The sequence below is a fragment of the Zeus faber genome (assembly GCF_960531495.2).
Source record: "Zeus faber genome assembly, chromosome: 17".
Taxonomy (NCBI): domain Eukaryota; kingdom Metazoa; phylum Chordata; class Actinopteri; order Zeiformes; family Zeidae; genus Zeus; species Zeus faber.
In genome coordinates, this window is record NC_137204.1 from 29,824,723 (window position 1) to 29,850,803 (window position 26,081).

Here is a 26,081-nt window from a genome sequence, read left to right on the forward strand (position 1 = left end):
AGGTATAAGGCAAGGTATAAAGTAAGTTAAGTAAAGGTATAAGGTAAGTTAAGTAAAGATATCAGGTAAGTTAAGTAAAGGCATATGGTAAGGTATAGGTAAGTTAAGTAAAGGTATAAGTTAAGATAAGGTATAAGGTAAGTTAAGTAAAGGTATAAGGTAAGATAAGGTATAAGGTAAGTTAAGTAAAAGTAAAAGGTAAGATAAGGTATAAGGTAAGTTAAGTAAAGGTATAAGGTAAGATAAGGTATAAGGTAAGTTAAGTAAAAGTAAGAGGTAAGATAAGGTATAAGGTAAGTTAAGTAAAGGTATAAGGTAAGGTATAAGGTAAGCTAAGTAAAGGTATAAGGTAAGTTAAGTAAAGGTATACGGAAAGTTAAGTAAAGGTATAAGGTAAGTTAAGTAAAAGTATAAGGTAAGCTAAGTAAAGGTATAAGGTAAGTTAAGTAAAGGTATACGGAAAGTTAAGTAAAGGTATAAGGTAAGTTAAGTAAAAGTATAAGGTAAGTTAAGTAAAGGTATAAGGTAAGTTAAGTAAAGGTATACGGAAAGTTAAGTAAAGGTATACGGAAAGTTAAGTAAAGGTATAAGGTAAGTTAAGTAAAGGTATACGGAAAGTTAAGTAAAGGTATAAGGTAAGTTAAGTAAAAGTATAAGGTAAGTTAAGTAAAGGTATAAGGTAAGTTAAGTAAAGGTATAAAGTAAGGTATAAGGTAAGTTAAGTAAAGGTATATGGTAAGTTAAGTAAAGGTGTAAGGTATAAGCCAAGTTATGTAAAGGTATAAGGTAAGGTGTAAGGTAAGCTATAAGGTAGTTAAATAAAGGTATATGGTTAGGTATAAGGTTAGGCATAAGGTAAGGTAAGGTACAAGGTAAGGTATAAGGCAAGTTAAGGTATAAAGTAAGTTAAGGTACAAGGTATAAAGTGTAAGGTAAGGTTTAAGGTATAGTGTACGATGTGTAAGGTATGGTAAGCTAAGGTTTAAGGTGAGGTAAGATAAGGTATAAGGTGAGGTGTAAGGTATGGTAAGGTATAAGGTGAGGTATAAGGTGAGGTAAGGTATAGGGTGAGGTATAAGGTGAGGTAAGGTATAAGTAAGGTAAGGTATAAGGTGGGGTGTAAGGTAAGGTATAACGTAAGGTAAGGTAAGGTATAAGGGGAGGTATAAGGTAAGGTAAGGTAAGGTAGGGTAAGGTTAGGTAAGGTGTGAGGGATAAGGTAATATAATGTAAGGTAAGGTTAGATAAGATAAGGTAAGGTATTTCATAAGGTAAGGTATATGGTAAGGTATAAGGTAAGGTAGGGTAAGGTATAAGGTGAGGTATAAGGTACAGTATAAGGTATGTTAAAGTTAGGTAAGGTATAAGTAAGGTAAGGTAAGGTATAAGGTGGGGTGTAAGGTAAGGTATAACGTAAGGTAAGGTAAGGTATAAGGTGAGGTATAAGGTAAGGTAAGGTAGGGTAAGGTTAGGTAAGGTGTGAGGGATAAGGTAATATAATGTAAGGTAAGGTTAGATAAGATAAGGTAAGGTATTTCATAAGGTAAGGTATATGGTAAGGTATAAGGTAAGGTAGGGTAAGGTATAAGGTGAGGTATAAGGTACAGTATAAGGTATGTTAAGGTTAGGTAAGGTATAAGTAAGGTAAGGTATAAGGTGGGGTGTAAGGTAAGGTATAACGTAAGTTAAGGTAAGGTATAAGGTGAGGTATAAGGTAAGGTAGGGTAAGGTTAGGTAAGGTGTGAGGGATAAGGTAATATAATGTAAGGTAAGGTTAGATAAGATAAGGTAAGGTATTTCATAAGGTAAGGTATAAGGTGAGGTATAAGGTAAGGTAGGGTAAGGTATAAGGTGAGGTATAAGGTAAGGTATAAGGTGAGGTATAAGGTACAGTATAAGGTATGTTAAGGTTAGGTAAGGTATAAGTAAGGTAAGGTAAGGTATAAGGTGAGGTATAAGGTAAGGTAGGGTAAGGTATAAGGTGAGGTATAAGGTAAGGTATAAGGTGAGGTATAAGGTACAGTATAAGGTATGTTAAGGTTAGGTAAGGTATAAGGTAAGGTAGGGTAAGGTATAAGGTGAGGTATAAGGTAAGGTATAAGGTACAGTATAAGGTAAGGTAAGGAAGGTATAAGACAAACCTAGGTGTTTGCCAATACTAGTAAATGGGCGTTATGGTCTGTTAGATTCCCTGGATGTTTATTTCTCCACTAGCACTGCACAGCATTATGGGATGTTCACCACTGTCCAAGGAACCACGGGGTGTTTCCCTCCCCCTTCCTCGCAAGGAGACAACGGTACAGTCTGAAAGCCACACCTACTAAAACCCTATCTTTTTGTTTTCTACGTGGAAGTGGATTTTCCATTTACCACTGACGGGGCGCGGCCCATCTGCGCCACATCTCCATAGCAACATGGCTGCAAGCAGACCGCCCGAGGACCCGCAGGGCAAAAGGAACTGTCGACGATTCCTCAAATCAACCCATGAAATGATTTGTCATCGAGGTGTAACATGATCTCAAATGATAAAATGTCACTGGGGGAGTAATAATGTTTGAGTGCAGCGCTCAAGCTTCCAGATGTCAAACCTTAACTGAAGCCATTCAACACCAAATCAAAGTGTCAAGTGGAGAGTTCTGAATGACGTCTAATAAGATGGTGGAGCCGGAGGAGGATGCAGCAGCAGCAGGTGGAGGTGGAGGTGGTTGACAAAACCTTGGAACCTTCTCGAAGTAGAAGCTCATTATATTTCTGAATTTAAAGTGGAGCCAGACTAAAACCTACACAGAGGTAAACGTCATTACAATTACGGACGCGTGGTGTCCGTCGGTTGAGAATAGAAGTTGGTGCAGTCACTGTAAACAGGTACAGATCAACAGATCAAATCCCCTTCAAAATACAGGAATTAAAGGCCCTAGAGGTGGTGAAGCAGGCTGCCACCGTCAGTTTGATGAGTGACGGATGTGCTGTCCATGAGGAGTGTGGGCGGGTCCTTATCCCAGCCATGACACGTGACAACACGCCAGCCCCGCCCTGAGTCAAACGCGCCGCCTCTGCGGTTTGACTTTGGCTTTTCATCCGACCGCCGCTTCGCCTCGCCCTTGATTGGTGTGACCTTCAGGCGCCGCCCTACAGTCCCGCTCACTCTCTTCCTTTCTGGCCGTCACTCCCTCAACTCTGCATAGAATCCCTGAGGATGGGCGCTCGCTCCCTGAGACGTGGACAAAACCTCATGTTTCCGGTTCAGCCATTAATGAGTGGTGAAGAGGTCGTTGAGGTACTTTTCCTATTAGTAAAACCATAACTAGTATGAGTATTTCTGGCTGAGTATTTCTGTTTCACCGAGTCCTCCTGACTGTATTTCCTCCAGGATTAATTGGCTATAAATTTTGTGATGTCCTTTCGTCCAGAAAGTACCTTTGTGGTACTTTTCAGGTCTCTCCAAAAAACACAACCTTCATACTGTCTGCACCTCTCCTGGGGCACATTTAAGGAGCAGCCATGCTTCATGTCAGATGACGGAGAAGTACGTTGGGATCTCAAACTCAGGAAAAATCACCACAATCAAGTCTGTTTTTATTTTACATGTGGCCGGACTCACTCTCAGACAAATCCCAAAATAAAGAACAAGACTAAACTACAAACAGGGAAACGGTTGCTTTGTCTGTTGTTGAATGAAAGGTTTTGATGGAGAAGGCTCATCTGTGAAATTCTACACCTGGACACCTGGCAAATACAGGGTATCAAACCGTTTGAAAATGTAGAATAGAAATGTTTGTGTCATGGTTGACTGGCCCTTTGGAGCGAAGGATGGTGAATAATAGTGAGTTAGTCAAACCATCTACGATCAACTCTGTCCATGAATCAAACCTCCAATTACCAATAAACTGATCAACTGACAAATGTCTCCTAGAAACCTAAAAACCAGGCCTGAGGCTGAGAGGTGCATGATTGGTCCGTGTGATGTCTGATCCTATCTTACATTTTGTCCCAGTGAGCGATAAGATAATGAGTATATAAGTATATATACTGTATATATATATATATAAGTATAACAACAGACCAAAGTGGAACATTCCGGCTCCATATAGAGCGTGAGGTGGTAAAAACCAAATCAATACGACACAATCTCAGCTGTACCACAATAGGATGTGCCTGGGAGGCCTGTTCTGGAAGGCCTGTCCAGAGGTGTGTTGGGCTACCGTACCTGACACTTCCCGGTGCGAACGTCGTAAAGGGCGACGGAGCCCTGGCGAGCCCCGACGGCGATGCGGTGGCTCCGGTCGCAGTATCCCACCATGTAGAACCTGGAAACACAGCACACACTGCTGCCAGTTCCATCCAGCTGGAAGAGCAAAAAACTACAGAGGGCCGTGGAACGTCCTCTAGGATGAAGTAGGTGTGAACTGAGAGGGACGTTCTCTCCAAACTGAAATGGGGGGCGGGGTCGTTTAAGGACTTGACTGTCTCACACTAGCATCACCATGGCAACAGGGAAACAGACCAAGAAGCAGGTTGGCACCCGACCACAGACACGTACTTGCAGATAGCAGGGAAGCACTCCTGCAGACCCTTCTTCTTCACAAGAGAGCCCTCAATGCAGTACATGATGATGTCCATCACCTGGAGGAAGAGGTGTATGTTGAGTGTACCTCGTTACACGTGATACACATGTACACCTAGGTTCTACGTGTACATTGCGTGTACCTCCACCAGCAGGTCCACCACGTCTCCGGGCATCTTCTCGATCAGGATGTCGATGACCCTCAGGATCTCGGTCTTGGCCCGGGCTAGCGTGGTGGTGTGCACGTTCTGCTGCGACTGGGAGTTGGCCTGGGCGGCGTTGAAGCGGTGCACCTGGAGCAGGATGGTACAGTATGTAAACCACCATCGTGGTGATGATCCTCCACTATGTCTACTCGGTCCCTCTACTTGAACAGTACTCAGAACAATCCTCTACAATAACTCTACTCTCCCTCTATTCTACCCTTTATCTACTTCTCATCTTCCTTAGTTTGCCTCTACTTTATTTCTATCTACTCCACCCTGCTTCTACTCAACCTTTCCACCACAACAATAGTAATCATCTACAGGACCCCTTCTCTAGTTCTACTCTTCCATACTCTACCTCTACTCCCTAGTCTAACCCTCAACTCTACCTCAACTACCTAGTCTACCCCTCTACTCTACCACTACTCCGTAGTCCACCCCTCTACTCTACCACTACTCCCTACTCTACCCCTCAACTCGACCTCTTCTCCCTAGTCTACCCCTCTACTCTATCACTACTCCCTAGTTTACCCCTCAAGTCTACCTCTCCTCTGTAGAGAACTAATGAGGGAATCCACCATTTGAGTCACTATCTTGACAACGGGGCTATAAATGTTGTTGACAGCATCTAGCGCCTGGTCCTGGAACCCGGTCCTCACCTCTCTGGCGATGGTGGTGATGAAGGCAGGAGGGCGAGCGGTGGCGATGAGAGAGAGAGCGTGACGGGCCGAGCGAGCAGAGTCCGCTGGAGGGTTGAGTGGGAGACCCATAGTAATACTAGAGAGAGAGAGAGAGAGATCCATGATTTCACCCTCGAGCAACGTTAACGTTCCCTTTTAAGTGTGATAATCATCATAGTCAGGCAGCCAGGCGGGCATTAAGCACAAAGGCTCTTTACAATATTATTACGTTAAAATCTGTTTTCTCCCTCCAAGTGAGGCCCAATTATTTAACTACAGTTATTTACTCCCACATAAACACCAGGTATAAGGTGTGCCAGGTTCACACGGCGTGTGAACCTGGCACGAACCTGGCAACATGAGCACATTCACAGTATCACACTGATATTATCCAGTCAATACTATGACACACACACACACACACACACACAGTATTAGAACCATTGATTTTTTGTGTGAGCTTCGAGGGGGTAAAAATAAATCTATGACCTCATAGATGTGGTGGGACGCAGCGTGGCACCTACAGGAGCCTCACACTCGCTGAGCACCTTATGAGGTGCACCTGTACACCTACTTATTCATGCAGCACATCCTGCAGATGGGGGTCAGCAGCTTCACCTCATGTTCACATCAACCAGGGGAAGCAATGTGATGTCAGTGGTTTCCGCTGTGGCGTGATTGTTGGTGCCAGACGGGCTGGTCTGAGTATTTCTCCGACTGCTGATCCCCTGGGGTTTTCAGGCACAACAGTCTGTAGAGTTTACTCAAAAAACATCCGGCGTGCGGCTGTTCTGCGGAGGGAACGCCTTGTCGATGAGCTCAACGGAGAACGGCCAGACTGGTTGGAGCTGACAGACTGGCTACGTCACTCAGATGAGCGCTCTGTACAATGTGGTGAACAGAACAACATGTCAACACAACAGGTGGAACCTTGAGGCGGATGGACTACAACGGCAGAACCACGTCAGGTTCCGCTTCTGTCAGAAGAACAGGAAGCTGAGGCCGCACCGGGCACAGGCTCCCAAAAGTGGACGGACGTAGCCTGGTCCGATCAACCTCCATTTCCGCTGAGAAACACAGGGTCAGAATTTGGCGGCAACAGCGTGAACCCTTGGACCCCACCTCCCTGGTGTCCACAGTCCAGGCTGGTGGTGGTGTCATGGTGTGGGGAATGTTTTCTTGGCACACTTTGGACCCGTTAATACCAATCTGTCGTGGCCTGAATGCCACAGCCTGTATGAGTACTGTTGCTGACTGTGCGCTTCCCTTCGTGGCCACGCCCATCTTCACCTCCAGCTTGATGAAGCACCGTGTCACAAAGTAAAAGTCGTCTCCACCCGGTTTCATGAACATGATGATGACTTGAGTGTTGTTCAGTTTCCTTCCCAGTCACCGGGTCAGAACCAACAGAACCTTTGGGATGTGATGGAGCAGGAGATTGGCAGCTTCAAGGTGCAGCTGAGGAATCTGCAGGAACTGTGTGATGGAGTCATGTCAACATGGAGCACAATGTCAAAGGGATGTTTCCAACCTCTTGTGGAATCCACAACAAGAAGAACTGAGGCTGTTTGAGAGCAGAGGGAGGCCCCGCACGCTATTACTATAGTGTCCCTAATAAAGTGTGAAGTGATTGTGTGTGTGTACTGGATGAGAGCACTGCCCTGATTGGTCGCTGGGGTGTTTGTTCATTCATTTCAGATCACTAAGAGACTAAATGTGATATAATGTCTTTATTTTGACAAATTTAAGAATCAAAGCGCATTAAATATTTTCATCAAGATATTGAATAAAATCAGTCATCGAGGAGTAGAGGCAGAGGGTAAACAATAATAACAACTAACGGCATAATAACTATATCATACTTAACTATATAATAACTGTATAATAACAAACTGTATAATAACTAATGGTATAATAACTATATCATATTTAACTATATAATAACTGTATAATAACTATATAATAACTAACGGTATAATAATTATATCATATTTAACTGTATAATAACTATATAACAACTAACTATATAATATCTCACTGTACAATAACTAATGGTATAATCACTACATAATATTTGACTATATAATAACTCACTGAATAATAACTGTGTAACAACTATATAATACAGTAATTGTATAACACATATAACTATAGTACTGAGCACTGGTACAAGGGGGAGTTTGTATTCTCTCCCTGAACGACCTCCAGAAAGCTTCCAATCATTACTGCAATGTAAGGTGTAACACACACACACACACACACACACACACACACACACACACACACACACACACACACACACACACACACACACACACACACACACACACACACACACACACACACACACACACACACACACAGTGTATTTATCCCTGCATGACATTCTGATTTCCTGCATCGATGACAAATAGTCGCCCACAGACCCAAAAGATATTATTATAATTATTATTATTTATCTCTGGGTGATAAATGATCAACAAACACAACAAAAGGAGGGCGGCATCGACCAGTCAGAGAGTGGCAGGGCCCAACGTGTGGTTGGAGGCCCACAGGTAGGACGCCGGCTGTTGAGTACAAGTAGGCGCCTGGACGCTCCAACAGAAATGCTTTAAAATACATTTGATTTGGTGTTTTTCTTTTGTTAGGAGTGTGTGTGTGTGTGTGTGTGTGTGTGTGTGTGTATCTCTGTGTGTATATTTGTGAGTCAGGATGGATGCATTTCCCTTAGGTTTCCCAAATCTCTGCCTATTGATAAAGGATTACCTCACACACACACACACACACACACACACACACACACACACACACACACACACACACACACACACACACACACACACACACACACACACACACACACACACACACACACACACACACACACACACACACACACACACAGAGCTTGGCAGGGAGTGTATTGATGACTTGGATCGCTGGATCAAGGACAAAGACCCTTGCTGCAAGTCAACTGCATGGAAATGGTGTGTGTGTGTGTGTGTGTGTGTGTGTGTGTGTGTGAACTTGTAGAGCGGGAGCAGCAGAGTGTTGCTGTCTCGCTGCCTTCATACAACTCACTGCGTCTGAATTAATACAAAGACAGAGACAGACAGGTTTAGATGGAGAGACAGACAAGTTTAGATGGAGAGACAGGTTTAGACAGAGACAGACAGGTTTAGATGAAGAGACAGACAGGCTGAGACAGGGACACACAAGTTTAGATGAGAGAAAGACAGGATTAGACAGAGACAGACAGGTTTAGATGGAGAGACAAACAGGTTTATACGGGGAGACAGACACATTTAGCCCGAGAGACAGGTAGGTTTAGATGGAGAGACAGACAGGTTTAGATGGAGAGACAGGCAGGTTTAGTTGGAGAGACAGGCGTCCAGATATATTTAAATATTAGATACAGTTACTAGATATATATATATATATATATATAGTAAATTATGTCATAAAAAATGTTCATTCCGCATGTTTACACAGATATATGAAAACACACACACACACACACACACACACACACACAGTAGTAGATATATAAAAAAAACACACACACACACAGTAGTAGATATATAAAAAACACACACACACACACACACACACACACACACACACACACACACACACACACACACACACACACACACACACACACACACACACACACACACTAGAAGATATATAAAAAACAAACACACAGTAGTAGATATATGAAAACACACACAGTAGTAGATATATAAAAAACACACACACACACAGTAGTAGATACAGTGGGGCAAAAAAGTATTTAGTCAGCCACCAATTGTGCAAGTTCTCCCACTTAAAAAGATGAGAGAGGCCTGTTATTTTCATCATAGGTTCACTTCAACTATGAGAGACAGAATGAGGGGAAATAATCCAGGAAATCACATTGTAGGATTTTTAATGAATTAATTGGTAAATTCCTCGGTAAAATAAGTATTTGGTCACCTCCAAACAAGCAAGATTTCTGGCTTTCACAGACCTGTAACTTTTTCTTTAAGAGGCTCCTCTGTCCTCCACTCCTTACCTGTATTAATGGCACCTGTTTGAACTCGTTATCAGTATAAAAGACACCTGTCCACAACCTCAAACAGTCACACTCCAAACTCCACTATGGCCAAGACCAAAGAGCTGTCAAAGGACACCAGAAACAAAATTGTAGACCTGCACCAGGCTGGGAAGACTGAATCTGCAATAGGTAAGCAGCTTGTGAAGAAATCAACTGTGGGAGCAATTATTAGAAAATGGAAGACATACAAGACCACTGATAATCTCCCTCCATCTGGGGCTCCACGCAAGATCTCACCCCGTGGGGTCAAAATGATCACAAGAACGGTGAGCAAACATCCCAGAACCACACGGGGGGAACCTAGTGAATGACCTGCAGAGAGCTGGGACCAAAGTAACAAAGGCTACCATCAGTAACACACTACGCCGCCAGGGACTCAAATCCTGCAGTGCCAGACGTGTCCCCCTGCTTAAGCCAGTACATGTCCAGGCCCGTCTGAAGTTTGCTAGAGAGCATTTGGATGATCCAGAAGAGGATTGGGAGAATTTCATATGGTCAGATGAAACCAAAATAGAACTTTTTGGTAAAAACTCAACTTGTCGTGTTTGGAGGAGAAAGAAAGCTGAGTTGCATCCAAAGAACACCATAACTACTGTGAAGCATGGGGGTGGAAACATCACGCTTTGGGGCTGTTTTTCTGCAAAGGGACCAGGACGACTGATCCGTGTAAAGGAAAGAATGAATGGGGCCATGTATCGTGAGATTTTGAGTGAAAACCTCCTTCCATCAGCAAGGGCATTGAAGATGAAACGTGGCTGGGTCTTTCAGCATGACCATGATCCCAAACACACCGCCCGGGCAACGAAGGAGTGGCTTCGTAAGAAGCATTTCAAGGTCCTGGAGTGGCCTAGCCAGTCTCCAGATCTCAACCCCATAGAAAATCTTTGGAGGGATTTGAAAGTCCGTGTTGCCCAGCGACAGCCCCAAAACATCACTGATCTAGAGGAGATCTGCATGGAGGAATGGGCCAAAATACCAGCAACAGTGTGTGAAAACCTTGTGAAGACTTACATATATATATATATATATATACAAAGTATTGAGATGAACTTTTGTTATTGACCAAATACTTATTTTCCACCATAATTTGCAAATAAATTCTTTAAAAATCAGACAATGAGATTTTCTGGATTTTTTTTCTCATTTTGTCTCTCATAGTTGAGGTATAGCTATGATGAAAATAACAGGCCTCTCTAATCTTTTTAAGTGGGAGAACATGCACAATTGGTGGCTGACTAAATACTTTTTTGCCCCACTGTATACGAAAACACACACACACACACAGTAGTAAATATATAAAAAACACACACAGTAGTAGATATATAAAAAACACACACACACACACTAGTAGATATATAAAAAACACACACAAACACACACACAGTAGTAGATATATAAAAACACACACACACACAGTAGTAGATATATGAAAAGACACACACTAGTAGATATATAAAAAACACACACACACTAGTAGATATATAAAAAACACACACACACAGTAGTAGATATATGAAAACACACACACACACTAGTAGATATATAAAAAACACACACACAGTAGTAGATATATGAAAACACACACACACACACACTAGTAGATATATAAAAACACACACACACACTAGTAGATATATAAAAACACACACACACACAGTAGTAGATATATGAAAACACACACACACAGTAGTAGATATATAAAAACACACACACACACACACACACACTAGTAGATATATAAAAAACACACACACAGTAGTAGATATATGAAAACACACACACACACAGTAGTAGATATATGAAAACACACACACACACAGTAGTAAATATATAAAAAACACACACACACACACACACACACACACACACACACACACAGTAGTAAATATATAAAAAAACACACACAGTAGTAGATATATAAAAAACACACACACACACACACACTAGTAGATATATAAAAAACACACACACACACACTAGTAGATATATAAAAAACACACACACACACACTAGTAGATATATAAAAAACACACACACACACACACTAGTAGATATATAAAAAACACACACACAGTAGTAGATATATGAAAACACACACACAGTAGTAAATATATAAAAAACACACACACACACACACACACACAGTAGTAAATATATAAAAAAAAACACACACAGTAGTAGATATATAAAAAACACACACACACACAGTAGTAAATATAAAAAAAAAAACACACACAGTAGTAGATATATAAAAAACACACACACACACAGTAGTAAATATATAAAAAAAAACACACACAGTAGTAGATATATAAAAAACACACACACACACAGTAGAAAATATATAAAAAAAAACACACACAGTAGTAGATATATAAAAAACACACACACACACACACACTAGTAGATATATAAAAAACACACACACACGCACAAACACACACACACACAGTATTAGATATACTGTATAAAAACACACACACACACGGTTACATCAGCGTATTAACCTGCAATTAGATTAAAGCATGACTTCATATCTCACCATGTCAGCTCAACACCCCATGATACTCAGTGTGTGTTTTCATATACTGTAGCTACTACTGTGTACATACGTGCGTGTTAGTATATGTGTGTGTGGACTGATGGTTGTTGAATGTATTATCACACTAATCTCAATATGGAATTCAACACAATATGATTGTATAGATTTATATATCCAAATTGAAGACTATTCAATGACCTTCAAGGTCTCATAAATCCAAATTGAAGACTATTCAATGACCTTCAAGGTCTCATAAATCCAAATTGAAGACTATTCAATGACCTTCAAGGTCTCATGAATCCAAATTTAAGACTTTTCAATGACCTTCAAGGCCTCATGAATGCACATTTAAGGCCGTTCAATGACTTTTAAGACCTCAAAGCCACATCCAAATCTATTCAGACTTTTAAAACACGGTAAAGGTTTCAAGGTTGAAACATTCGGGAAGCAGAGGCGTGGGCTTCTCGGGCGCTTACTTGGCGAGCTGCTTCTCGGCGTCGGCGCAGAGCTCCAGCAGCCCCATGAGCACGGCCGACACGTCCATGTAGGGCTCCCACACGGTGAAGCCGCGGCCGATCAGGTCGATGGCGGTGCGGCGGATGGTGCTGTGCGGCGGCAGCTTGGGGCTGGGGGGCTGCAGCAGCAGGAAGGTCAGCGCCTTGCCTGGAAACACACAACCACACACGGCTTAGCCAGCGGGCGGAGTCGGGCGTGGTCCCAAACACACGCCGGCCGCTGCGGGTGCGGGCTACGATTGGTTTATGGAAGATGTCGTCACGCAGCATTTTGTAATACCTTGCAGAGAGGTCATGTATTCAGACTTTGAATATATATGACTACACGGTTCTGTAGAATACTGCATCCTGATTGGTGGATACGACAGTCAGCACAGCACAGCTATTACTGAATAACGACTGAATTAATACTAATGATCATTGTTAATAATGACAAATACATATGATACTAATGATCATTGTTGATTGTTATTGATACATTTTTTCTCAGTGGAAGCTCTTCAACTAGACATGCTAGTTATATGATTTATTAGTTAAAACTAGTCATAGTAATTATAACACTAAACACTAGTTAAAAAACTAGTCATGCTAGCCATATCAGTTGTAAAACGTTACTTAATAGTTATACAACTAGTTATAAAACTTAACATAATAGTCATAAAAACGAGATACACTAGTTATACAACTAGACATACTAGTAATACAACTTGACATACTAGTTGTAAAAATGGACATACTAGTTATATAACTAGACATACTAGTTGTAAAAATAGACATAAAAGTTATAAAACTAGATATACTACTTATAAAACTAGATATACTATTTATAAAACTAGACATACCAGTTACACGACTAGACATACTAGTTATAAAACTAGACATACTAGTTACACGACTAGACATACTACTTATAAAACTAGACATACTAGTTATAAACTAGACACTAATTATAAAACTAGACATATTAGTTATAGAACTAGACATATTAGTTGTAAAAATAGACATATTAGTTATACAACTAGACATACTAGTTATACAACTAGAAATACTAGTTATACAACAAGACATACTACTTTTAAAACTTGAAATACTCAGAAAAAACCATACTAGCTTTACAACTAGACAAACTAGTGCTACTTGTTTTACTTGATATAGTAGTTATGAATAAAACTTGAAATACTAGTTATACAGTAAGACACAATAGTTATTAAAACTAGACACTCGTTTTAAAACTTGACGTGTAAATAATTGCATCTAAATGTCATACGTTATTCATGAGTATATATAATGTATACAGTATTGTCTATATGTAGATGTATGTGTTATATGAATATATAATGTAAATAGTAGTGTGTATACGTAAATGTATATGTTATATGTATATATAATGTATATACAGTAGTATGTATATGTAGATGTATATGTTATTTGTATATATCATGTATAGAGTAGTGTGTATACGTAGATGTATATGTTATATAATGTATATAGTAGTGTAGTAGTAGAAGTAGTAGTAGTGACCTCCACCCGAGCTCCACCCAAACACAGTGCAGTCAGGAGGGGACTGTCCTCCACTCACTTTCATCACATGTTTATTTGTGGCTTGCACTGCACATCAGGGGGGCGGGGCCTTTTCAACGCTTCCTTCTTTATCTTTACTTGCATTTGTCTGTTGAACCAACAACCTTTTTACATTCACTTCAACGTGCATCTCCTCAAATGAAGCCTGAAAGCTCCACCTTTAGTATTCTCCTGGATGGACACGTTCAGGTGGAGTCCAACAGATCCACGGTCACGCTGAGCGTTAGCCTGATCAGCTGCATCTGGCAGAGTTTTATCATCAGCGTTTTATCATTAGCGTTGAGCGGCGATCTCCCTCCTTACTGCCTAACACACACACACACACACAGACACACACACACACACACACACACCCGATGGAGCGCACCATGAAGGATGTAGCTGGAGGCTAACTGCGTTACCAACACGGCCCCAGACCGCGGTAACGCACAGAGGCATCGACTGACGGGGCCGCTAAGCAAGTTAGCATTGTTGTGCCAGGTCGTTACAGGCGATCCGGGGGCCGAGAGACGGACGGCGGCGCGCTAATGTCGTTAGCCGCCGTGCTGCGTCCAGACGCCGGCGGAGACGGCGATGAGCGACGTCGTTGGCATGCGGTGACAGTGTTTACAATGTCTGCCGAGGGACTTATCGTACGCTAGCGCGCTAACGACCCACATGGTCAACGTCACAAAGCAACAAGCTACATGGCCACTTACTATTATTATTACAACTATTACTGCTATAATTATTAGTACTATTACTATCATTATCATTATTAGGGGTCAAGCCGCATTCTCTGAATTTTGAAATCTTATACTATTTGAAACAGAAGAAAGGCAGAAACGACAAACATGGTTGACAATGTCACAAACAGCTTGGATAATATTCACTATAAACTATATTTACAGTAATACGCTTTATGACGTCATCATATTATTTAGTATAAACGATATTTAAAGTAAGATGCTTTATGACGTCATCATATTATTTAGTATAAATGACATTTACAGCAAGACGCTTTATGACATCATCATGTTATTTAGTATAAACGTACAGGTTGTGATTGAGAATGTCCAGTTGGACCGTGTCCAGTGTGGGCGTGGACTCGGTCACTCTGTAGTGTTCAGACGTTACCAAACGATGTATTTATGTGTATATTTATATAACTTCTCACCTGGTAGATGTCAGTACATCTGTTCGATTGATATTTTATCTCTTTGCTTCACATTACTTTGCTGGATTTATGAAAAATAGAATAAAAAAATAATCCTAAAAATGTTGTCAGCGCGTCCCTCGTAAACACTGAAATGTACAACTGAGTGATGCGTTCAAGATCCAGCGAGGCATCGCAAAAGTAGAAGGCATGCAATGGGAACTACTCACAGAAATACCACAACTAACTACAATTACTGTTATTATATATACTATAATTATATTTATTATTATTATTATTATTTTTACTATTACTTTTATTATTACTTTAATTATATGTATTATTACTATTATTATTACTATTAATTTTATTATTACTTTAATTGTATTTATTATTATTACTATTACTCTGATTATTACTATTATTAATATTATGACTATTACTCTTAGTATTATTATTATTATTTGATTAAGTTTTGGAAAAGTTCAACTCTGACTTCCACACACACAAACACTTGTGTGTGTGTGTGTGTGTGTGTGATACACAGCATTTTCTAAATATCATAAAGTAAGTTTCGTCTCGCTCTCCAGGGTCAGTCGGCCTTCCAATAAACTTTATTGAGTATTGCACTTGCACACACTGTGTGTGTGTGTGTGTGTATGTATGTGTGTGTGTGTGTGTGTGTGTATATGTGTGTGTGTGTGTATGTGTCATGGATAAATGCCTGGGGGCAGGAGTTCATTTCTCATAAATTTGGGCACTCCCTGCTCTTTGTTTGCTCTGCGCTGGCGTCACGTGATGTTGTTCTTGTTTTTGAAGCGCGCTGTGTGGCACCGACCTGCAGCGTCCTGATCAGGGTTCCCCCGGAAACGCTGTTCGTTCCGGTGGCAAGTACGGTCAGGGTGTAAGAGAGCGATGCTGAGCGTCCCCGTTCCGCACAGTGCTTTTGTTGTCTCGTTCAAAAAGAGAATTCAGTAAAATGAAATATTTATTTAAAAAATAAAAATAAATAAACATTCCAGATCTGGACTTTTTTTTTATGAACGAACTCCATTTGTCCTTCATTACTTTTCATACGCGTTTCACATGTTAACCAACAACAGTCAGTTTGTATGACCCGGACGCTGTCTGTAGAGGCCGTCTGTCCACCTCTTCTCTGATTGGCTAAGGGACCGTAACGTGACGTTGACGAGCGCCGCTGCTGATTGGCTGATTGGCTCATCACGTGTCATACAGATGAGTCCAAGCAACAAGCAATGTCTATTTTTCAGGTTTATTATTTATTCAAACTGTAAATTATTGTATTTTACTACGTGATTCATTTTAATTTTGTGATGTAAAGTGTCTGAGTATCTTTAAAAGCACTAAATACAAATAACATTTATTATTATTATTATAATAATTATTATTATAATATGTTTATTCATAGTATGTATGTTTTAGTAGATCAGTTTTTCTGTTTGTTTCTCAGACTGTTAAGCTTATCAAGACTAATTCCTCGTAGATTAAAATGTTTGAAGTTTTAATGAATCTGGTTCACACATGAAAACAGAAACACCCCAACAAACCGCGCCCAACCCGCACGGCGTTGAGCAGGGGCCCATGAGCAGGGGCCCATGAGCAGGGGCCCATGAGCAGGGGGTCAGAGGTCACGAGTGTGAGGGATGATGGGATGATATGGTGGGTGGTCTGGATAATAGACCCTGTGAATAACCCCCCGCCCGGCGCCGCCCGGCCCCCGCCCGCCCGCGCCCACCCCACCCGGCCCCCACCCGACCCACCCCACCCGGCCCCGCCCTTTTCTCAGTTCTTCCTCCAGGATCTGGTCACGAGACGGAACGCAAGACCGTGAAAATGGAATTGTTTGATTGGAAATATGATTTATCAAATTAAAACCAAAACTGAAAAGACACAAATGATCAGGATGCGTCAGTGGTTTTGTTTTTCTAAATGTGCCTTGTTAAGGCAAAGTAATAAGACCAAACATCAACTAGAGCACAAACCAACAACCAACAGAGGAGAAGAATGAAGGTAATAAGAAGGGGGGCGGAAGCTGGCAGGAGGAAGGAAGGAAAGAAAGGAAGCCAGGAAGCAGGGAAAGGGTGGATAAAGGAAAAGGAGCTATGAAGGGCAGGGGTGGATGAAAGGCGGAGTAGAGCAGGGACTCATATTTTACACTGTCAAGCCTTGTGGTCTTTGTGCTTATTACACAGCAGAGACCCCGGACCACCCCCAGAGCGGCTCCAAAGGTCAAAGGTCAAAGTTCTAAGCATCAAGCGACAACAAAATGGTGATGATGGCGCCAGCGGAGTGGGCGGGGCCACCCTGTTTGTGGGAGCCTGGTGTTCCGAACGACACTTCCTGGCGGCGACGTTCCGCAGCCGCGTCACTTTGGGTGCCGTCTCAAAGACCTTCCAGGTTCCACCGTAAGGATCTTCAGGGGTCATCTTGAAGGACCTCTGGGTTAGGGTTAGAGGGGATCTGTGATGCACAACTCCCCCTTTTCCCCCACATGGGGTCACTTTTCACTACTGACACAGCGTGAAACAAGAGCACGCGGTCAGCCGCTTGTGAGCCGCCCGCTTGAGAAAACATGTCCCAAAAGGAGCCGTTGAGCTTTGAGAGCGAGCGGCGCTCCCCTCTGAGGAGCCGCAGCGCGGTGGGAGCCGCTGGCGTGGCAGCAGGGAGCCGGTGAGGGGAAGTGCTCTGTTGTTGGCTGCAGGGACCAGCACAAATCTCTCCTTCCGTGCGTGCCCAGGCGAGCTTGGGTGGAGCGCTGCTGCGGCCATCGGCTCCGTGTTTCTCCAAACAAAAGTGTGCATGTATTTACTTATTCTATTTTCTGCCGTTTCCGTGACTGAATGAAACACAAAAAGCCCCGGGGCCCCGCCCTATCCGGCGCTGCTCCAAGCTCCTCGCTGCTCCAGACTCAGGAGTTCACTACTCCCTACATAGTAAAATATAGAGTGTCCACTACTCCCTACATAGTAAAATATAGATAGTTCACTACTCCCTACATATTTAAAATAAAAATATTGATATTAATAATAATATAAATATAAATATTAATTTTCTTATTGATATTAACATTGATATTAATAATAATATAAATATAAATATAAACATTAATATTAATATTAAAATTAATAATATAAATATCAATATTAATATCATTATGAATATTAAACCTTCCTCTTGCTTTCAGCCTCGTGCAGTTTCTATATTTCATTGGCATTTAAAGTTTATTTGTTTACATTTTTGGAGTGAGGTTCGAACAACCAGTCAACAAAATGGCCGACTTCCTCGTCAGTGCATCCAGTCAACCTGCTCCTGGTTTAAAGCACCGCGCCTCCCTATGAATGAATGAATGAATGAATGAATGAATGAATGAATCAATGACTGTGACAAAGCAGCAGGCGCCATGATGACTTGTTAGTTGGAGCAATAAACATGTCACATGAACAAGGAGAGGGGGATGAGGGGAGGAGACACTGATATGAAGAAGAGGAGGTGAGAAAGGAGACACCGAGGAGTGGAGGAGTAGAGGAGGAGGATGAGGGGAGGAGACGCTGAGGAGGAGGAGAATCAGTAAAGTAGTGATAATCCCTCGTTCTTTACACAACAGGAAGTGATTAAAGACTCAGTAGAAAATGTATTTCTATTTTCTCCTCCTCTTCTCTTCCTCCTCTCCTCCTATTCTTATTTTTTAAGTTAAATCAATGTTGGCTTTGGTCTGTGACGAGAGGAGAGAGAGGGATGCTGCCAACACACACACACACACACACACACACACACACACACACACACACACACACACACACACACTGTGATTTTTTGCCAGAATCAACGCATCCTCCACCTTCCTCCCTCCATCTTTCCCTCCCTTCATCTTTCCATCCCTCCATCTTTCCCTCCATGGGGTGGGGGCGTAGCAGGGTCCGCCCTGGCAGAGCATCAGGCTCCACAGCCCATCAGCGTGACCCAGCACGGAGCCCAACCAGAGGCATGTCTGCTTAGTGCAGCCAGGTGTGTGTGTGTGTGTGTGTGTGTGTGTGTGTGGGTGTGCATGGCTGTGTGTGTGTGTGTGTGTGTGTGTGTGTGTGTGTGTGTGTGTGTGTGTGTGTGCGCATGGCAGTGTGTGTGTGTGTGTGTGTGTGTGTGTGCATGGCAGTGTGTGTGTGTGTGTGTGTATGTATGTGTGCGCGTGTGTGTGCATGGCAGTGTGTGTGTGTGTGTGTGTTTGTGCATGGCAGTGTGTGTGTGTGTGTGTGTGTGTGTGCGCATGGCAGTGTGTGTGTGTGTGTGTGAGTGTGTGTGTGTGCGTGTGTGTGTGCATGGCAGAGTGTGTGTGTGCGTGCGTGTGTGCATGGCAGTGTGTGTGTGTGTGTGTGTGTGTGTGTGCATGGCAGTGTGTGTGTGCATGGCAGTGTATGTGTGTGTGTGTGTGTGTGTGCATGGCAGTGTGTGTGTGTGTGTGTGTGTGTGTGTGTGTGTGTGTGTGCATGGCTGTGTGTGTGTGTGTGTGTGTGTGCATGTGTGTGTGTGCATGGCAGTGTGTGTGTGTGTGTGTGTGTCTGTGCATGGCAGTGTGTGTGTGTGTGTGTGTGTGTGCATGGCAGTGTGTGTGTGTGTGTGTCTGTGCATGGCAGTGTGTGTGGGTGTGTGTGTGTGTGTGTGCATGGCAGTGTGTGTGTGTGTGTGTGTGTGTGTGTGTGTGTGTGTGTGTGCATGGCAGTGTGTGTGTGTGTGTGTCTGTGCATGGCAGTGTGTGTGTGTGTGTGTGTGTGTGTGTGTGTGTGTGTGCATGGCAGTGTGTCTGTGTGTGTGTGTGTGTGTGTGCATGGCAGTGTGTGTGTGTGTGTGTGTGCGTGCATGGCAGTGTGTGTGTGCGGTGTGTGTGTGCATGGCAGTGTGTGTGTGTGTGTGTGTGTGTGCGCGTGCATGGCAGTGTGTGTGTGTGTGTGTGTGTGTGTGTGTGTGTGTGTGTGTGTGTGTGTGTGTGTGTGTGTGTGTGTGTGTGTGCATGGCAGTGTGTTGCTGAATGGTAGAATCGATCTTCTTCCTTTAATTCACAAACTCTAATCCAGCTCAAGTTCCGCTTCCTCCAAACTTCTGTGTTTCCCAAACTGTGGCTCGGAACCCACAAGTGGGACTGAATTTTGCTTTGAGTGAGTTTCTGTGTGTGTGTGTGTGTTTCAGTGTGTGTGTGTGTTTTTGTTTGTGTGTGTGTTTCTGTGTGTGTGTTTTTTTTTCTGTGTGTGTGTGCTTCAGTGTGTGTGTTTCTGTGTGTGTGTGTGTATGTGTTTCAGTGTGTTTTTTTTCCTGTGTGTTTCTGTGTGTGTGTGTGTGTGTGTGTGTGTGTGTTTCAGTGTGTGTTTCTGTGTGTGTGTGTGTTTCAGTGAGTGTGTGTTTCAGTGTGTGTGTGTGTGTGTGTGTGTGTGTGTGTGTGTGTATGTGTTTCAGTGTGTGTTCCTTCGTGTGTGTGTGTGTGTGTGTGTGTGTATGTGTTCCAGTGAGTGTGTGTTCCTTCGTGTGTGTGTGTGTGTGTTCCAGTGTGTGTGTGTGTGTGTGTATATGTGTTTAAGTGTGTGATCCTTTGTGTGTGTGTGTGTGTTCCAGTGTGTGTGTGTGTGTGTGTGTGTGTGTGTGTGTTCTGTACTCACAGGTATGTCTGGCCAGGGAGTAGTTGGACGAGGCCCCGCTGGTCAGGCCGAAGCCCTCGGGCGGGGCCTGGGCCCCCAGGCGGGCCCGGGACGAGCCCCGGGGCGGCTCGATCTCTGCCCCAAACTCCGCCCCGACCACGCCCAGCAGCACAATGGCGGTGGCCTGCTTCCTGCGCTCCTCGTAGGAGTTGGAGATCCTCTTGGCGTTGGGAGGGAGGTTGGACAGGCAGCCTGGGGGGAGGACAAGCTGTCACGGTTCATCTGTTCATGTACAGCAATGTGCATTTGAACCTGAAGCAGTTTGAGCAGCGACTGAATGACGGACGCTCACGGACAGACTGACACCAACACACCTTCAACATGTAAGACCAGCACCACATTTTAAACCCGGACATTTGTGAACCTGATCTTCAGGCTCCCACTGGGACTTGGGGAGGGGCCCGTTTGGTGTGTTTGTGAGTGTTTGAGCAGAGGGGGGAGGCGGGTGAGGGACCTCCCCCCTCCCTGCGCTCCTGTTTCCAGGGTGGAGGGCGTCGCAGCAGCTGGAGCGTCCAAACTCTGTTGAACAGGAGCTAACAAGTGAGCGGGCACGCTTACATTGTGCTGCTATTAGCCATTAGTTACACCCCCCCACCCACACACACACACACACACACACACACACAACAAGCTGTGTGCACACACGTGTGAATAGGCACACTTCATATTGTCCCGCTGAAAGCCATTAGTCACAGTGCACAGAGAGTGAACACACACACACACACACACACACACACACACACACACACACACACACACACACACACACACACACACACACACACACACACACACACACACACACACACACTCCTCCCTCCTAGTTGCAAACAGCATCAATGCTGCAAAAGGTCTTTGAAAATGACCCTGAGTGAGACTGTTTCTTGTGTGTGAAAGAGAGAGAGAGAGCGACAGAGTAAGCAAAAGAGAGAGAGAGACAGGGGGGGGTCAGTGTCTCCAATGATGGGAGTGCTGCTCTATTGTCCACCTAGAGAACCCCCGAAACATCCCTGTGTGTGTGTGTGTGCGTGTGTTTGTGTGTGTGTGTGTGTGTGTGTGTGTGTTAAACAGGAAGTGGATATTGAAGAGGTGGACCACAGCCACTTCCACACAAAATAAACCAAAGAAATTGCTCATGAGCAACAAAACTAAACATAAACAAGACAAATAAATGATAAATAATTTTAAATATAGTGGTGCAATGATCAATAAATAAACAATAAACCTGACAATTAAAAAAACGGGAAAACTGTCTATATATATTAAATATTTATATATAAACCTAAAAAATACGAGAAAAAAGAGAAAAAATGGCAACATACAATAAACCTAAACAATAAACCACAAGAAATTGGCAATATTAAAAAATCCTAAAAAGTTATAAAACAAACTGGCAATAAACCTTACGATTAAAAACAAGCAACAAAATTAAACATTGACAAGAAAAATAAACAAGAAAAAGGATGACATATTAATGCTAAAACATCAGACAGCACACTGCAGGAGGAGTGAGAGCATCACATCTCGTCCCACATCCTTCCACATCTTAGATTCTCTACATTCTGTATTCTCCATATGCTCTATTCCATATTGCATATTGTATATAATGGGATTGCTGACGGCCAGCTGTCACTGGGCCAGGCCTGATAAATGGATTACAGATGGCATCCATCCCTCAGGCCGGCCTGGGAGCCCAGATAACAGCATTAGGGAGAGAGGGGGGGGGGGGTCCCTAAAAAGTTAGGCTTTTCAGCAGGACCAAGAGGAGGAGGAGAGAGAGAGAGAGAGAGAGAGAGAGAGAGAGAGAGAGAGAGAGAGAGAGAGAGAGAGAGAGAATGGGGGGATGGACTGAGGTGAGGGGGGAGAAAGCTGGTAAAGGACAAGGGCAAGGAGTGAGGGGGTGAGGCAGGGGGAGAGGGGGGGAAGATAAGCTGTTAAAGATGGAGAGAGGTAGAGGGAGAGAAGCAGGTGGAGGTGTGAGAAAGTTGGGGATGAACATGAGAAAGACAGGAGGAGGAAAAGAAAAGAGAAAAAGAAATGTAAATGTAAAGAGAGTAAAGAGTGAATTCCCAGAGAGAGAGAGAGAGGGAGGGAGAGGATTTTTCTATCTACAGTACCTGTAGTAATCCTACCTGCTTTGGCAAATTAACTGAGAGAGAGAGGGAGGGAGGAGAGGGGAGAGAAAGAGAGGGAGGGAGGAGAGTGAGAGAGTGAGTCTCTCCAGGTGTCTTGTGCACAATAGAGTTCAAGGCTGCGAACACCAACACATTCACTATGCACCTGCCACACACACACACACACACACACACACACACACACACACACACACACACACACACACACACACACACACACACACACACACACACACACACACACACACACACACACACGTTCTGTTTCAGTACAACCTCATTGCAGTTTATTGTATATTTATAGTATTGACTATAAATTATTATATTAACTATTTACTCATATAGAACATTCAGAGTATAAAGTTTCCATCTTCGTCTTATTTTTCCTCCCAATTTATTCACATGGATTTCCTCATTATTTTATTTCTCTTTTATAAATATTATTTTATATATTTTACACAATTGTCTTTCATCTGTGCCTTTGACATTATTATTTATTATACAAAATTGTCTTTTATTTGCCTTTTTAACCCAGGACCCAGGACGGCAGCCGTTTTGACAAGAGCTACATGAATGAAGTTATTACTACGGGAACCATATTGTGTTGTTTGGATTTTTATTACTATTTTTCTCTTTGGCATTATTCCGTTGTTAAGTGTCTAGTGCACAGCAACCACCGAACCCACAGACACGAATGAGGCGTCGCTGGATTCAGGGCAGTTCAGACATTTTGTGATCCAAGTTCGACCCACATCAATCTATATTTAGAGCAGGAATTAGCGAAAAGCTGTTGCCAAAAAAAGTAGCCGAACGTTGGGGTTAGTGGGGCGGGCGGCGGTGGTGGCACTGGCTGGGTTGGCAGAGCGGGGTGCTTTGTGACATCATCATCCAATTTGTTATGTATGTGCAGGGCCTGGCTCTGGGGGTATTTGGGTGGGGGAGGGGGCGAGGTGCGCTGCGCTCCAGACTCTGTTGGTACGTATTGGTTTGTGTTTGCTGACTTGTAAAGAAAAAACACTTTTATCAATAAGTCACTTTTATTTGAATAGTAAAAATGTTAAATCACAACAATTTGCGAATATTTAAACAACACACCTAAACGGTTAAGAGCTTTAGCAAACCTGGACTTTAGAAGAATAAACAATAAGTTACTTATTACACTACTTTTAATTCACTCACCAAAAAAAGCGCAATAAAAACGGATGCAATTTTTGGCAACGGGGAACACCGGTGGTAAAAGGCAAATGACCGCCTGCCGCTGCCATCGGAGCCGCCTCCTCTCCAAACAGAGCAAATAAAAAGTCGAGATGCATTTAATTTACCCCGTTTCCTGCCACGCTCCGAAGCAGATCGCAGACAGCTTGAGATTTTGAAGTTCGAAATTTCGACGGATCTTGGATTTCGAAATGGGAATCGTGACACGCCCAGAAGTGATGCTGCGTCTCACGGGAACTTGGAAAACTGTGATTTGCGACTCAGGCAAGAACCTGGACCCTGTGCCTGGCTGCCTACAGCTATATTATTTCATAATTGGGGGGGCCACTGTATATGTTAACACCTTTAACTTGTCGTTTCATTGATTCATCGGATTGTTCTATCAATTAATGGGATTATTTTCTTCCGTCTTTCCTTTATATCTTTATTTAACTCTTTCAGATTCACATTCTGACCCGTGCATGAGGAGTCTTTCCCTGCCGCTCATTCCGCGGCCGCACGGATCCGCAGCCGATCGATGGCTTTCCCCCCCAGACGGCGGATCCATTTTAACCAGGTTGGATCAAACCTAACCCAATAATAAGGAAAAAATGATATAGAGATAGAGATGAGATATGTAAGCGTACAAGACTGCGCTTTCCTCCTCTCTCCCTCACTTTCTGATCAAACAACCAGGGGATGGATTGATTGGGGTAAAAAAAAAAAAAAAAAGAAAGGATGAAATTGAATCATCCATCCCAAGAATGAAGAAAGGAAGGAAGGAAGGAAGGAAGGAATCCTTTAGACATAATGCAGCGACCTGTGGACTCTCGAATAATAATAATAATAATAATAATAATAATAATAATAATAAATATATCTATAGGCAGCAACACACAGGGTACAGTTTAGTCTTGTTAGGCATGCATTACAGTTTTCCGGGCTCTGGGAATCGCAGCACGAGTTACAATTTTCAGAGTCTACATTGAACGCCAGCGTTCTTTTTCCACTGGCTGTTTCATGACTTTTTTTCAAGGACTTCTGATATTTGTTTGGTCTTTTCTTTAACACGACTGTGACGAACCCTCAAGGATGGATGTTCTGTCCACGCCTTCTTTACTGACCTGCGGCCCGGTCGGGCGGCGCCGAGGGAAACCCGTGGTGCTCCAGGGTTGCTCCCAGTCCGCCGTGTCCACTGCCCGGTTGGGGCGGAGGGACGCCATTTTGTTTTTTTAATGTCAATTTATTGTTTTTTAAATAAATAAAGACATGTTTACTTTAAATGAAGTATCTCATTCTTCATGTGTTTTGGTGCAGGAGTGTCTCACTGCACGTTCGTCTTCCTTGGCTCAGTGTGAACGTCCCTGTAGAACGGTGTTTTAACAGCTCCCGTCCTTCCTGCGTCGCATGGTGCGGACACCAAACAAAGCTTCCTCCCAAGCTTCTCACAACTTCCTGCCGTGCGACCACGCCTCCTGTCACCGATTGGAGCTTTTGGGGGGTTTAGGAAACGCAAGTGCAAGTTACAGTTTTCCAGGTTTCCTTTTAACGCAGCGTGGGCTCAATTTGTCCGTGTAGCTCTATGTGCGCAAGCGTGAGGTTTCATCCTTTAAAAAACAGAAAGGTGAGATCAAAGAGCCAAAGAGCCTTCCTCTCAGAGCCGCTGGTAGAGAGTCAACGGGAAAACCAGCTTTTTTTCCCCCCAACAACAAATGACTCATTTTAAAT

The 26,081-nt window shown here is 43.1% G+C and overlaps 1 protein-coding gene across 5 annotated transcripts in view; it reads right to left on the bottom strand.

Annotated features, from left to right (window-relative positions):
* wdr7 (WD repeat domain 7) overlaps positions 1-26,081 on the bottom strand; it is a 105,784-nt gene that overhangs the window by 4,503 nt on the left and 75,200 nt on the right. For all 5 annotated transcript variants that reach the window (XM_080017915.1, XM_080017916.1, XM_080017918.1 and 2 more), the window contains 6 exons: positions 20,986-21,216; positions 12,568-12,754; positions 5,430-5,547; positions 4,708-4,857; positions 4,541-4,623; positions 4,208-4,307 (listed from right to left, as the gene is read on the bottom strand). In XM_080017915.1, the coding sequence (XP_079874041.1) occupies positions 4,208-4,307; positions 4,541-4,623; positions 4,708-4,857; positions 5,430-5,547; positions 12,568-12,754; positions 20,986-21,216 (869 nt within the window). The remainder of the gene's footprint in view (positions 1-4,207; positions 4,308-4,540; positions 4,624-4,707; positions 4,858-5,429; positions 5,548-12,567; positions 12,755-20,985; positions 21,217-26,081) is intronic.